The sequence below is a fragment of the Temnothorax nylanderi genome, unplaced genomic scaffold, assembly GCF_030848795.1.
Source record: "Temnothorax nylanderi isolate EJ_2023f unplaced genomic scaffold, tnyl_v1.0 TNYL_tig0372_pilon, whole genome shotgun sequence".
NCBI classification, from domain to species: Eukaryota; Metazoa; Arthropoda; class Insecta; order Hymenoptera; family Formicidae; genus Temnothorax; species Temnothorax nylanderi.
The window spans coordinates 21,079-36,807 of NW_027249434.1; the positions used below are offsets into that span (position 1 = coordinate 21,079).

At 37.9% G+C, this 15,729-nt stretch overlaps 3 protein-coding genes and 1 pseudogene across 3 annotated transcripts; 1 reads left to right on the forward strand and 3 right to left on the reverse strand.

The window, feature by feature from the left end:
• Nucleotides 1-448: 448 nt before the first annotated feature.
• LOC139781885 (uncharacterized) lies at nucleotides 449-5,501 on the reverse strand (annotated as a pseudogene).
• Nucleotides 5,502-5,595: 94 nt separating this feature from the next.
• On the reverse strand, nucleotides 5,596-7,005 carry LOC139781886 (uncharacterized). The gene has a single exon (XM_071720775.1). The coding sequence runs from the start codon at nucleotides 7,003-7,005 to the stop codon at nucleotides 5,596-5,598; it is 1,410 nt and encodes a 469-aa protein (XP_071576876.1).
• On the reverse strand, nucleotides 6,715-9,815 carry LOC139781887 (uncharacterized). The gene is made up of 5 exons (XM_071720776.1): nucleotides 9,695-9,815; nucleotides 9,292-9,369; nucleotides 8,399-8,779; nucleotides 7,804-7,956; nucleotides 6,715-7,734 (listed from the first exon to the last, which is right to left on the reverse strand). Exons 1-5 carry the CDS (start codon nucleotides 9,813-9,815, stop codon nucleotides 7,391-7,393), a joined length of 1,077 nt encoding a protein of 358 aa, XP_071576877.1. The 3' UTR covers nucleotides 6,715-7,390.
• Nucleotides 9,816-10,548: 733 nt separating this feature from the next.
• On the forward strand, nucleotides 10,549-14,361 carry LOC139781891 (uncharacterized). Its single transcript, XM_071720779.1, has 5 exons — nucleotides 10,549-11,626; nucleotides 11,710-11,976; nucleotides 12,241-12,406; nucleotides 12,642-12,793; nucleotides 12,873-14,361. The coding sequence occupies exons 2-5, from the start codon at nucleotides 11,829-11,831 to the stop codon at nucleotides 13,268-13,270; spliced, it is 864 nt and encodes a 287-aa protein (XP_071576880.1). The 5' UTR covers nucleotides 10,549-11,626; nucleotides 11,710-11,828; the 3' UTR covers nucleotides 13,271-14,361.
• The last annotated feature ends 1,368 nt before the right edge of the window (nucleotides 14,362-15,729 follow it).

Below are 15,729 nucleotides of genomic sequence, written 5' to 3' on the forward strand. Positions count from 1 at the left end.
CAAGTCTTAGAAAAGCGCAACTTTCACGCAAAACAAGAATTTTCTTCTTTCAAGAATATTATTGTAAGTATATGCTTCTCTTCCGTAGACTCTATGTAGTAAATAAACCGAATCCCTGTATATTAATTAAATATTCTTCTTTGAAGTACTAAACTTGCTAAGATAAGAATATGTTTTGAGTAAATGTAATCTGTGTGTATAAAAATGTTTTTGATGACTTTATACGGTAGATTTGCTGATATATAAACTTATCAAATACTTAAAACAAATAATATTTACTTGCAGGTAGAGTATGTACTTTTCTGTGTGTATAAATATGGATTAAGAATTTTGTGTAATATCTTAAAAATAGCGAACGCAACTGAACAACTCTTGATCAATAAAAGCGAGAAACAACATGACGCACCATAATAATAAATTACACTAGACAAATTATCCGAATCTACAGCTACTGAAGGGAGATAATTCCTTGCCGGATCCTCACAATATTGTCTTGATGGCGCATAGCCCCAGGCCCATTTACAAACTCTTTCAGTGTATCTCTCTGTTGTAAAACTCGAAGAGCAGCATTTCTTGCTCCCATCCGTGGACCATCAATGATGGCTCCATTCTCCCCAGCGACAATGTCATGCCATTCTCCCTCTACCAGTTCGCCAGTTGGCAATTCCTGGTCTACAAAAGAAGGGGGGCAATATTGTAGGTTGAGTTTCCTATCGCCTGTCTTGCGGATGAAATTGTGGAGGCAAACAGCACATTCAATGATGCTTTCCACATTGTCTTCTGTAGCAATAATGGGGTGACAGAAAATCCTCCAACGAGCCGCTAAAATGCCAAAGGCATTTTCAATTACTCTCCTTGCTCTGCTCAACCTGAAGTTGTACACAGACTTGTCATGGGGTATGTTGCGCTCGCTATAGGGTTTTATCAGGAAAGGTTTCAAAGGAAAAGCTGCATCTCCTACAAGGAAGTAGGGCATGTCAACATTAGTTCCTGGTAGGTGACTTGAATTCGGCAAGTTAAGGGATCCATCATTCAATCGCCGACCTATTTCAGACGATTGAAAAACTCCGCCATTACTTTATGAGCCTTCTGCTCCTACATCCAGCATGATGAAATTGTAGTGTGCATCACAAACTGCCAATAGAACCATGCTAAATGTCTTCTTGTAATTAAAATAAACACTTTGGGAAGCTTGTGGGGCCTGTATTTGAACGTGCTTCCCATCGATAGCCCCCACACAATGAGGAAACTGCCATTCTTCCCAAAATCCACCACTCACCTCACGCCACTCCGCTTCATTTGCTGGAGGGTTCACTAATACACTCTTTAATACACTGACAAGTGCTCGAGTGGTTTCGGCCAGGATCTGAGAGACAGTGCTCTGACCACATCGATAGGAAAAGCTCAGAGTATGCTGACTGTCTCCTGCTGCCAAGAATCTGCAAAACAAATTTACACATTGAATCGACTCCTGAGAAATTGATAAGATAAGCAAACATTGATGATCTTACCTCAATGTCATAGCAAGCCTCTGAGTGGGTGAAAGAGCAGTGTACATTTCTCGCTTCTTTATCAGTGGACCAACCAAGCTCAGGAGATACTCGAATCTAAGAAAACAAACATATAATTTATAAAAATAAACTCTATACCAGAAAACTATTTATCTTTCACGTTTCTTTATCAGTAGACCAAGCAAGATCAAGAGGTACCAGAATGTAGGAAAGCAGACATTAATTTGTAAAAATAATTATATTTTGTACTAGACAATCATTAAATCTTACCTTTCGACATTCATCCTTGTGTAATTAAAAAAAAGAAATGGGCACAGTAACAACTGTGCCGCAAGCAACACGTAGAACTACGTCAACTGTCATTATTTCATGTTAAAGTATTCGTGATCAAGAGAGGCCAAGTTCCACACAGGGCTGTAGCGCTGAATTCATCATTATTGATAGTTGACGTAGTTCTACGTGTTGCTTGCGGCACAGTTTTTACTGTGCTCTTTTTTGTTTATTTTTTTTCTTTGTTTGTTTTTGTTTGTTTCTTTATTTTTTATATATTTATTTTATTTATATGTTACTTATTTATTTATTTATTTTGTTTAAATTTGTTTGTATTTAGCTTTCATCGAGAGCTTTAGCAACAACGTGTGTATATGTGTGTTGTGTGTGGTGTGTGTGTGTGTGGTGTGTGTGGTGATTTCTAACGCTGCTGTATCGAAGAGGTAAGAAATAAAGGGTTCCGACTTATCTTATCATAAATGGGACTTCTTAAGCTTTAAAATGAGATATTATTTATTATTCTACGATTATTAGTTTCGAAGATACAAACGTTCAAAGTATAACATATTTTCGTTGCATCGACAAAAAATTTAGTTAAACTTTCTAACGCTGCTGTATCGAAGAGGTAAGAAATAAAGGGTTCCGACTTGTCTTATCATAAATGGGACTTCTTAAGCTTTAAAATGAGATATTATTTATTATTCTACGATTATTAGTTTCGAAGATACAAACGTTCAAAGTGTGACGTTCAAAGTGTGACAAGGGCGATATAGGCAATGCATTCATTCATTTATTTATTAAATCCATTCATCCATTCACCCATTCATCCATTCACCCATTCATCCATTCATCCATTCATTTATTCATTCATTCATTCATCCATTCATCCATTCATCCATTTATCCATTCATCCATTTATCCATTCATCCATTCATCCATTCATCCATTCATCCATTCATCCATTCATCCATTCATCCATTCATCCATTCATTCATTTATTTATTAAATCCATTCATCCATTTACCCATTCATCCATTCATCCATTCATCCATTCATTTATTCATTCATTCATTCATCCATTCATCCATTCATCCATTTATCCATTCATCCATTCATCCATTCATTCATTTATTTATTAAATCCATTCATCCATTTACCCATTCATCCATTCACCCATTCATCCATTCATTCATTCATCCATTCATTTATTCATTCATTCATTCATTTATTTATTTATTTATTAAATCCATTCACCCATTCATCCATTCATCCATTCACCCATTTATTAATTCATTTATTTATTTATTTATTAAATCTATTTATCCATTTATTCATTCATTTATTTATTTATTAAATTGCGAAAACATTTAGCTTACATTGAGAGTTTTCAAAAACTATATAATAAAGTATATTTTCCTTTAATATTTTTCGAGAAAAATCTCTTATAATAATTCCATTTCAAGAAAATCGGTTATAAATAGAGAGTTCGGTCTTGTTTTATCATAAATGGGACTTCTTAAGCTTTAAAATGAGATGTCATTTATTAGTCTACGATTATTAGTTTCGAAGATATAAACGTTCAAAGTGTGACATGTTTTCGTTGCATCTACGAGAAATTTAGCTAAACTTTCTAACGCTACTATATCTAAACGAGAAGAAATAGAGAGTTCAGGCTGGATTTATCATAAATGGGACTTCTTAAGCTTTAAAATGAGATGTCAATGATTACTCTACGATTATTAGTTTCGAAGATACAAACGTTCAAAGTGTGACATATTTTCGTTGCATTCGTTGCAGGCTGTGCCTAGATTTACCCCCCCCTTATACCCCTCCTTACTGTCGACAAAGACGTAGTTCTACGTCAAAAAAGAGTGGATCACGGAAACGGAGTTCTTCTAGTAAATTATGTCCATCACCAAACTGGGTTCTTCTCCGAAAAATCTTTCTCACACCAACGGTTCGTACTCGTTTCTTCTTCCGCAGTTGAAGATACAAATATCCGGCCAAAATTAAGTTAAAAAACTGATAATGCCTCATAGCAGAATTCATTTGGAATTACCAAGCAGAATGACAACAAAGCTTCTATTCACACCACAACCTTTTAACAACGCTGTCAAATCATTTTTTAATGCACGCTGCTTCACGTTACGGCGATCGTAATTTCACAGATGTACTTTTGCCGTAAGTTCACGTCACGTTACTTCGCGTCCCATTACGTTAAGTTCATCGTAATCCCGGCTTTATCCCATCAATACCGGCTTTACGGCCCTAAATCTCCTACATACAGGACTTTTAATTTTAAAAACACATAGTAAGAAAGAATAATTTAGACTCATTTTTATATATTTTTACATTTATTTTTTATATTTTTACATTTATAATTATAAACAGGTTTGTCATCGGTAAGATATTTTCTCTACCTCTTTTCTTTTTTTTCTCTCTTTCCGTTGTTTTTTTTTTATTTGATTGCTGACCCATGTTTTCATTGTTGCAGTAAGGTAAACGTCCCAATAGCGGACCATTTAAGAAGCCTGGAAAATTGAAATTGAATTTTTATATATATTAACAAATCTTATTTATAAGCGGATACGACGAAACGAAAGCTTGGATTTTCTAGTTTCTGGAAACCATCCAATAATTAGTTCCATCGGTAATAGTTGATTTAATTTTTTCGGAAAATGCGAGAAAAGGAAATGTCCCAGTACCCGGCCATCAGTTTTTGGTTATGTCCCGATACCGGGCCACTCGATGTGTCCCAGTACCCGGCCATCAGTTTTTTGTTATGTCCCGATATCCGGCCACTCGATGTCCCTATTACCAACCAGTCGCAGATGAAAGCAGAGACAACTTTTTTTAGAGGTTACGTTCAAGACTTTTCCAATGTGAACAATCTGCTGACTACATAATAGCAATAACGAACTCGTTCGACGAAGCCAAATTTGTAAAATGTTAGATATCATACTTACTGCGAATAATCGCCTCAGTTTAGCGTAATTTTAAACACACTTTAAGCACACTAGTAAACAATGCCACGCGTCAATGCTGATCGTTCGTGTTAATTTCCATCAAGGTTATGGCCGCTGAGTTCGTTGCGTCCGGCAATTAGGACATTACCCGATCGCCTGGTTGTACCAGTATCCAGCCACTTGGTTCGCTATTGGTACACCATACGGTTGAAACGTCCGAGTATCCAACCATGCAAATTAACAATTTATCGGCAATTCTAACTAAATTTCGACCCTAGATTTGCATTCTCTACATCTTCCTTAATATAAAAAGCTATAACTTGTTCAATATATATAAAAGATAAAGGCGACATAGTTACAATTGAACTTCGTCAATTCTTAACAAACTGGCTTACAGATGCGCTTCGTTTCCCGGGGCAGCGCGTGCACTCTCAAGAAACTCGAAAAAATTACTACAAAGAGCGCAAGGATTATTTTAACCGTTGTCCTATGCATAGATTATAAATCGTAGAACTCAATTAAGTGGTTATTTATTTATTTTTATCGAAAAATCTCTTAATTAGGTGGAATATTCCCCTTAGTGGTTGGGAACTGGGACATGGTTGGCTATTGGGACGTTTACCTTATTTCGTTTATCAAAAACTCCTGGGTTAGCATCTTTTACATCTTGTATTTTCTGTAATGACGGCAATTTGGTTTTGGCCGTTTGGTTAATCCACGGTTCAAAAGCTTGGAATCCTATTTTTGTTTCTTTGTTATCCCAACGACAACGGCTACACTTTCCAAACGGTGAAGCTGAAAAAAAGATACATGAACTAACTAATCGGACTATAATGAATATACGAATATTATTTATGTACATACTTGATCGTTTTTTTTTGTTTTTGCGCCTTGGATTCTGCAAAAATCTCTGTATCTGATTCCTGTTCGGGTTCAGATACAGAAGCAAATGCAGTTGCAGAATTTCCATGGTCATCAATAAAAACGCTTTTATCTGGTGCAACGAAAGTAGCACCACCAGACTCATTCACACCAGTCTCATCATCGTCGTCGTCCAAATCGTCTCCAGAATCGTTCTGCTTTCCTTGTACAGCTTCTAACAATTTTGATATTTGCAGTATTTCTCTCGTTATTATTGGCTGCCTATAATGCTCTTTATGTATACGGTCGGCATGGCCCAAAAAGCTTGCAAGATCAGACACTTCATTCTCGGAAAGATTGAAGTTTACACACATCGTAGCTATGTGTTTTTGCAAAATAGTTCCTCTTAGAGTATTCGGTTTTGCAGCACCGCATTCCTCTGCAAATTTGCGCATTAAATCGCAGGCTCTGAGGTACTTATAATCTCCCGTGAATGTACCCGGAATACCGAACAAATACGGGTTGTTTTTATTTACGTTTGCCAAATGCCTGTTTTTTAAAAGAAGTTCTAAGCACATTAGAAGTTCCCTGTGCAATAACACTGGTACTGTACGGTTCAACTTTCCCCGGATTGTGAATCGCACGTATTTTTGTGCTGCTTTCTTTTCTTCGATTGAAAATTTCGTATAAGCTTCGCCAATTGTGTCTTCGTCGATTTTTTGATAATTTTTAAAATCATTAATTAATATCCGTTCGATTTCGCCTGCTCGACGTCTGTTGAATAGCTGAATAGAAATCAGACTACTGGCAGCTAAATTATTCCAAGCCTTCTTCGAAAAATGTTCTTTTAAAGCTTCACAATTCTTCCTTAATTTGTCACGGAGATACACTTGTAGTTTCTGAATATCATTTGTCGACGGAATAATTACAGTCAATTGCCTTTTTTTACGGGTTTGAGTTTCTAAAGCTGTTCGAGCAACACTTGAATTATAGTCTTCGGTCAGGAGTTTTAAAAAATCTTCAGCGTATGTTTGTTTTTCTTTATCATGTTTTTTAATCCTTTCCGAAATGCACAACCTGCAGATCTGTTTAATCAATGTACCCAAGGACGTGGCTAGAGAAGGTATTTTGAAGCCAGTTCCCGAATCGTTTAGACCAGCAAGGGATTGAACTGCAGTGATTGTGGCATCGTAATGCCTCGGATAAAAAATGCTAAAAAAGTCAGAAATTTCTGTGGCGTGATTCCTCACTTCTAGAAGAAAACGTCCAAGCTGTCGAAGTTTTTGACGAATCATGTCATAGAAGTGGGGATCCTTGTACTTTTGACATAGCTTATTGCCAAAAAGAATAATGAGTTCGTCATAGCGTATCGATTTTGCTACATTGTCGTCTTGCATCGTAGGAAAAATCCGTTTCCGAAGTATATCGCATGCTTTAGGATGAATCCGGCCGGTTAATCTCTTTGATGATACCAGAATCGATCTTCGTTTTGCAGAATTTTTTTTCGCGCATTTTCGATAATGGTGCGAAGAGAAGTTTTTGCATAATCAGCAAGGAATGATGGACACGTCGCGAAATCTGTAGCAAATTTTTTATACTTGGCATTCGGCCTTCGCGTAACTTTTCGTTCTCCAGTATTAATAGCTCTATTCGTATTAAAATAGAATTGTCCACGTTTTCGAATTTTTTCCATTATTTTCTTCCGTTCGTTAGATCCTTTCTCAAAGTTCAGAAATTGAACTACCTCCTCTTCATCTTTGTGCTTACGGATAACATGTCGGCTTAACTTCCCTTGTTCTGTCTTGCAGAAAACACTGTCTTGTTCTTTTTAATTCCAGATTCAGCGCTTTTTACGAACATTTCCACGTCGTCTGGTGCGCTGTGTCCAACTTTATTGACTGTAAGAGAAGCATCCAAATCCGTCGATATGTTTTGAGATGTCGTAGAAACATTATTCTTATTGTTATCATGCTGTTCCTTTTGTCCTATGCTATCATTCGAACTCTCAAAATCAGGCACGTACGAAAAATCGCTGGAGTTATTAGAGACGACAGAGCTGCGACTGTCATTCTCCTTATCAGAAAGATCGGGCTCGTTAGAGACCTCGCTAATCAATCGGTTAGCATCTATAATAGAAAGAAGAAGTTGTTCAAAAGCGTTGTGAAATAAAAAATATTACAGATCGGACATCTAACCTTCGCTTGTACAACAATTTGGAATCGGAAGCTCCGTGTCTCTTCTTTCGTCTACGTCATTATTTTGTTTTTGTAATGGAAGCACAGATTTGTAAACATTCAACGCAATATCATCCCAATCCCATGCGCTATTATTAAAATCGGCACTGTTATCTGCAAAAGAAACAAACCAAAAGTTAAATACATATTCATAAATTCTTCACACGCTGCAATTGTCATCAACTGGGCCACTTTATATTCATTTAATTATAACATCTTTCAGATTTATTTTACGTACACTTTACCTAAATTCGACAACGAAAAATCACCTTTCCACATATTTAGTTTCGCCAAGCAATAAGAAGTGTGCACAAAAACAAAAGGTAAAAAGTTTTAGTCGCAAAAATCATTCACAAATTTAACTTTAATTATATTATCTATTTTATCTTAGAGCAAGCGCAAAAGCGACTTTTTGTATTTTATTTTAAAAATGTTACATATACTTTTGGTTATATATACTTTTGATAATCGTACAAAACTGGAATGACACTCCGGATAATATCAATTGATGAAGAATGCCTTATTTATTTAAACCTATATTACTTAATGTACGAACCTTCCTCAGGAACTGTTAAATTTGTTAGAGAAATCGGAGTGAGGCTTAGAATAGCCGAGTTTTCAAATGCATCAGGGTTGCTTAGAATAGCCGAGTTTTCAAATGCATCAGGGTTTTGCGAAACACTTGCAGAAAGTTTCGTTGGCATAGTTTTTAATGTGGTGTTCGAGGACATCTGATCAACAAATAGGTTAGTGTGTTGATTATCAGTTGCCGGAAACATTTCGCACTCTTCAGTCTGACTGGACTCTTCACTCGCATTATTTGCCGGAAATGTTTTCGATAAATGAACAATTTCCTCGACAAGGCAGAGGGTTCCAACGTTTTCGAGAGAAGTAGGTGTCTGCGAGAGAAGCTCCGGAGAAAAGACATCATCATTTCCTGAAATTTATTCGATTTCAATAAATTAGTTGCTATGATCAAACGCAAAATTTATAAAGGTGATCCTGCAGTATCCATTGTCATTTTTTTAAAAAATAATATTGAAAGAAGAAATTTTTCACCGTTAACTGAAATACAAAAAAAAGACGCTTTTTACCGTACAGTTATTGAAGTATTTTAAATCGTCATACTGCTTAACATAGATCTATAGAGGAACAGAAGCGAGATTGTCAATGAAGTAATTTTATTAAAAAATTCATAAACTTCAGAGGGTATCCAAAACGTATCAATGAAAAGTATCTAAGGAACATTTTATTCAGCCATGATAAGATTTTATCATATAACTTGCAATATAACACGAGAGAAAAAAAATATCGGATGCAAGTCTGTGCGGCTGCACCACTTCCAACGTTATTACTCTGCATTATTCCCACGACAGTGTCTATTACAGTGTTCTCTCAAAAAGGACATCGAATACCAAAAGAGAGTAAATTTTCAGAAAGTGTGCTCACTTTTACTCTGGGCTGCTAGCTGTGGCTCGTTGGAACATGTATAATCGACAGTCGTACCAGTTAATTTGTTATTCTCTTCTGAAAGCAATTCGATCGCTTCAGCTTCTTTGAGCTCTGAATCAGTTGTAAGGGAACGGTACCAATACCCGAACACTTAAGCATAGGAAATGTACCAATACCTGAACACGTATCTGTGTCTGGATACCTTTAAAAAAATATAAATTTAGGAAAATAAACGTTTGGATATTATAACTGAAGTTTCAAACTACAAGAAAAAATACTTTTATCTTTGATTTTAATTCGCGTTATACTTATAAATAATAAAGGTGTTCGGATATAGGTACATGTTTGGGTATTGGTACCGTTCCCTTATTCGATGGCAATATCTCCGACAAACACACACTTTGGATTGCAAGACTTGACTTGTTTGAGCACGTAAGATCAACGTCTTGTCCAATTTGTTTATTATCCGCTGCTGGAGACAATGCGATCGCTTTAGCTTTTTCAAGCTCAATTTTAGCCATATTCAATGGCAAAATCCCCAACAAACAAACACTCTCAGTGACGAAGGAACGAGTTGAATCATTTTCGAGAAGAATTGGCGTCTTTGCCAAAATCTTTGGCAAATCGATTTCAACAATTGCTGTAAGAAACTCGATTTTAATAAACTATAGTTTCTCTATAAAAGTACAAAATAGTTTTTATTCGAGTAGCAAATCATCTTCGTAAAATATACGTTCGTGCATGTCCATCGTTTGCGCGATTAAAGCGTAGTTTTTTCCTCTGTACCTTCGTAGAGAGATCTGTTTTTTTATGTCCTGTAAATATATACCCTCGTGGATGAATGTAAACACACTACGACCTACACTAATATTATTTAGATATTACAAATACCTGTGTTTATTGAAGTACGAGGTCTTTTGGAAGATTTGGCCGATGAAGCGTACTCGGCAGAAGAGATTTTATGTCGAGTTCTCTTTTCGTTTCCAGTTCATTCTAAAGCAATAAGCTTTTCTTTCTCGTCTGTAAATTCGCAAATAAACTTGAACAAAAATTGAAGTAAATAAATACACATACGTCTAACGGTACTCAATTTCAATAAAAACTAAATTTTATTTCAATTTTATTTTAGAATAAAATATTTATTATCATATGTATTTCATTGTATGGGTAATTCTGGGGACCGAAAACAGAAACGGAAAAGTGCTTTCCAGGACCATATGCGAATATAATTTAAAAAAAACAGCTCTTTGTAAAAATATCCGTTTAATTAACAGTAGTTTCTATTACCGAAGAACTTATGCGTTAACAGTCAGTGGAATGTGTGTTTCAATACGATAGACATGTAAACGAAGATCTTTGCCAATATCTTTAAACTCGATCAAAGTTATTTATTTCTTACCGATTGTGAGATGCACTACGATTCGCATTAATTTTAACTTGAAATGTGACTGTACGAGCAATACATCCTCTTCTTTATCCTTAAGTAAGGATATTCTCTACATGTTATTTTCAACTCGTAATAGTAACAAATTGCAATTACAACCACCAAATATTATTACGGCAATCTATATCGCATACTGAATTGGAAGAGTAATTTCGGAGACTACGTTATATTCGACTATACAAGCACGCTATATACATTACTACAGATTTAATACTATATAATGACTATCATATATAATAAATGCGTGAATAATCCTACAATTTGATCTTTGTTTCACAATATAAAATATGAATTATATTATTATCAAGAGCTATGCATGATTTTTCCGACGTATCGTCCACTACTCTTGTATCGAATACTACATACATTTTTCTTTTTTATTACATCTCTTTCTTTGCAAATATAATACACGCCGTCTTCGAAAAGCACTAAAGCAAACATTTTCATCATTCAATATCCACGATCGCCGGCGTTTTACGGAGAGTCCTGGCGCGTTCCGTTAAGGCTGGTCTACAATGAGATGTATCGTTAGATCATAGTCGTAAGTCATAAGTCATAAGAGCGCATTCAAGCAACCAATGAGAGAACGGGCTGTTTCGGAAACTGTCAGGCATGCTCCTAGCTGACATTTGTATAGTCCATGGTATAGTTATAACCCCGTCTTAATCCCTGCCATAACTCTGTCGTAATCATCGTAAAGTCGGTGTCATAAATATTGGCATTTGGCCAATATTTATGACACCGACTTACGATGGTTACGACCAACCAATGAGAGCAAAGTTAGGCGGCGTAATAGTAGCGCGCGGAATAGTTCGGAATTTAGAATTTCTTTAAGTACGTGACATCGGCGTACGGCAAAAAATCAGTGTCGAGATCAAGATCGCCAAGGTATTCGCCCCCGCTTAGATCTAGTTCGAAATAACTTAGATTATCCCCGAGAAGAGTGTCACCACGTCGATTTTACGTTCCAGATCCAGATCTCCCTTGTCTTCTCCTCGAAGAGGATCACCTCGCTTGCGTTCGCCAAAAGCATCACCACGTAGAACACCATCTCGATTAAGATCGACGCGACTTTCTTAAATTTGACGAAATGGATCCAGATCTCGATGACCTCGAGCTCATCAAAATTGTTGAGAGACAACCATGCCTGTACAATAAGAGTACTAAGACGTACAAAGCCATGGACAAACCTGCAATATGGACTCAAATTGGTGGCTTGTTGACCCACCCAAAAACAGGTATTTTTATAGGAAATCTGATGTTATTCAAAATAATGCTTGAGTGCTACTATTAGAGTGCTATGGCTGCGGCCCACTTGACGCTACAAATGCTTCGATGCATTCCTCTTCTCCTTTCTTTTAATGAAGAAAGAAGAAGAAGAACGCTTTAAAGCATTTGTAGCGTCAAGTGGACCGCAGCTTCTTTGCAATCTCCTTGATTGTGGACCCTTTGGATAGGGTTGATAATTTGAGACCTTTCTCTAAACTCTTTCCATATTCTAGGAGAACAAGCCATGAAACGCGGGGAATTCTTGAGGACCCAGTGGAGCCGTGAGCACAAAAGAAAACGTGAATATATACCATCAGGATCAGGTGCCAGCGCAGATACTCAAGAATTTCGATTTTATGGAGAAATGAGTTTCTCAATACCGCATTATGTGCCAAGACCGTGAGTATATTTATTGCACCTCTGAATGCATAGCCTATTTCATTGTACAGTCGCGCTCAATGCCTGGACACCGAAAATTGGATGCGTTTCGGAAACTCACTCTTCGTCTCTTTCTAAGGGGGACAATTACAAAGAGACGAAGAGGGGTACTTTCCAAAACGTATCCAATTTTCGGTGTCCAGGCATTAATGAGCGCAACTGTACTTGTATGTACTAATAATTATTTCATTTTCAGTACTAGAGGCAACATGAGCAAAATAGTGGTGGGCCCCAGTAGTGGTGATAGCACCACCTCTAGCACTACTGTCGAGGTATGTGATGACTCAACATGTGATTTTGATTACTCCAGTCAGCTGTGGAACACAAATTTGGTGGATCATTCTAGTAGTAAGTATATTGCTGCCAGCACTTATTTCTGGCTGTTCTCACTTGGACGTGTTCTTAAAAGTTTGCACTTTGTTTTCAGGCGATAAGTCGCAGAGTTCACAATCTCCAGTAGGCCAAGTGTCCCCTGCAACCAGGACCGCAATGCAACCGGGGCCTGCACGGGGCAATGTGCTTCCAGCAAAAACCAAATTTAAGAGCACCGCAGGTGCAGAGGTAGTTGTGCCGCCCTCGGACAATTTTACCAAAAAGAGGAAGTCAGAAATTGACCTGAAGATGGACAAGAGTCTACAATTTATGGAGAAAGTTGCTAAAAGGATGGATAACGTATTTGAGAGGAAGGAAGAGCAATCTGCCAATCTGGAAGTTGATGCTGCGATTAACTTTATAAGAGCCTCACTGAAGAAGAGAGTGAAGACTGAAAATCAGTACAAGTGCATACGAAGAATAATGGAAGTTATTGATGGATTTTCCGAATAGTCGAATTTAATAGTCTTCCACTGTCTTCTTCCACTCATAGATTCACGGTTCCGCCTGGACATGCAAAAGGTCACGGCAGTGTTGCCCCGTGACAGAACACGACCGTTGGAATGTCCAGGCGAATGTCCCAGGACGTCACGACCTCGAAATCGACGGAAAATCTCTCAGCATCTTATTTCAGGAGCAAGAACCGTAGCGTGGATCATGGATTTACGGCACCCTTCGATTTGGACGCTCTGCGGAACAAGGTCGAAGGACGCTTCAAATCTGTGGATAAACTCTCGAAAGATTCTGATAACGAGAGTAAAGATGGCTCCTCGATACAAGAGAAAAAGCACGGCCGTGTCTCGCAGCCCATCAACACCATTGCCTACACGGTGGGTGACAGAGACACGCTTACGTCGGTAGCGGCGCGATTCGATACGACGCCGTCCGAGCTGAGCAAATTTAACAGGCTCGGAAGTACTTTCATTTATTCCGGTCAGTAGTTATGGGTGCCGGCGAAAGGAGAAGGACGCCCGGGAGGCGCATCGACCACGGATGCGCCCAGCCCTGACCCTTACCACGATCACGAGTCCCAGGATGACCTACCACCCGAAGAAAAAGAACTTCTGGATAGTTTGAGACCAGTGTCACCAAAGCCAGGCCATATAGAACGCATAAAAACACCTCTTGGAACCTTTGGCGCGACTGCAGATGATGACGAACAACCATTCAGAGAAAGTTTCTTGAAAATTAATGTCAGGCATATCACAGATGGCCAGGGTGTAGTCGGTGGGGTGCTGTTGGTCACGCCAAACGCAGTTATGTTTTGTCCAATTATTATTATTATATTATTTTACTTATTAATACCTTAAGAGCATTTTTTTTTATTTTAGTTGTAATATTAAGACCAAAAATAGTATTAGCGATAACTTTTATTTGTGCTAAAGTGAAACATTTTGTTCAATGTTTTGTCATGTTACCTGCGTGCAGATCTAAACTTGGTTATGATTCCAATTAAGAGAAATATTTGTACCTTTGATGTAGAAAACTTTATTTAGTGCAATATTGAGCAATTTGAATAAAAAAAGATTACATACCGTAACAAACTAATTTTAACACACAAAAATATTAATATATTAAACTTAGCGATACTCTGTTAATTAAACTTAGCGAAATTCTGTTATTCCGAACTATTCCGCACTATTACGTCGTTAACGTGGCCGCCTAACTCAGCCTAACTCTGCTCTCATTGGCTCTGACAGTTTCCGAAACAGCCCGTTCTCATTGGTTGACTGACTCAGCTGAATGCGCTCTTATGACTTATGACTTACGACTATGATCTAACGATACATCTCATTGTAGACCAGCCTTTAAGCCCGATCTACATAGGCCGCAGTTCGCAAAACGCAAGACACACGCACAGTCTACATGTCAATCTAACCTCTCTGTGAATAGAGGTTAGATTGACATGTAGACTGTGCGTGTGTCTTGCGTTTTGCGAACTGCGGCCTATGTAGACCGGGCTTAATGCATCACTTAAGGGTCGACAGGAGTAACACTACCGACCTCTGTCGGGTTGCTTAGCTGCGAGTCCGTATTTTATTTATTATAAATTTTTTAAGAGCCAAAATGGAAAATCCGGCTATGTACCGGGTTTAATGAGATTCGTTAATTAATTTGGCTAAAATTTGGGAAAAACCGTTTCTAAGCAGCTTTTCAGGCTTGCAAAGCTGCTTAGAAACGGTTTTTCCCAAATTTTAGCCAAATTAATTAACGAATCTCATTAAACTTATGCTCGTTTTAATCAGTAAGATCAGCCGCAACCCGGTACATAGCCGGATTTTCCATTTTGGCTCTTAAAAAATTTATAATAAATAAAATACGGACTCGCAGCTAAGCAACCCGACAGAGGTCGGTAGTGTTACTCCTGTCGACCCTTAACCTTATTTAACATTCGGTGAGCAACAAAGATAAGTCATGCGTTATGCGTGTCATGCGAGTAACGAAACGCGCCCTAGAGAATCTCTAGAAGAAAGAGGCGCCAACGGTCATGTGACCAACCCTCTGTGATTGGCTGGCAACAATATGTAGTAAGGTGGACATTGCGATATTGCGACGTCAATACAGGGCTGCGTTCGGATTCCCACCCGAGTGCTAAAAATCCTATAGTATATGTCACGTGCAATATAGATTTTCAGCACCCAGGTGGAAAATCGGAACGCACCCCAGAATGGCCGCGTTCAGGAAACACAACTGTTGAGTGAGCGCTTATTATGATTGGTTCTTACCATTAGATCCGGAGAAGAACCAAAGGTAAGAACCAATCATACTAAAAATCACTGGCAGCTCACTCAGCAGTTGTTTCCTGAACACGGCCATTGTTGCCAGCCAATCACGGAAGGCTGATCACATGACCCGTTGGCGCCGTTGGCGCCTCTCTCTGCATCACTTATCTTTGTTGCTTACCGAATGTT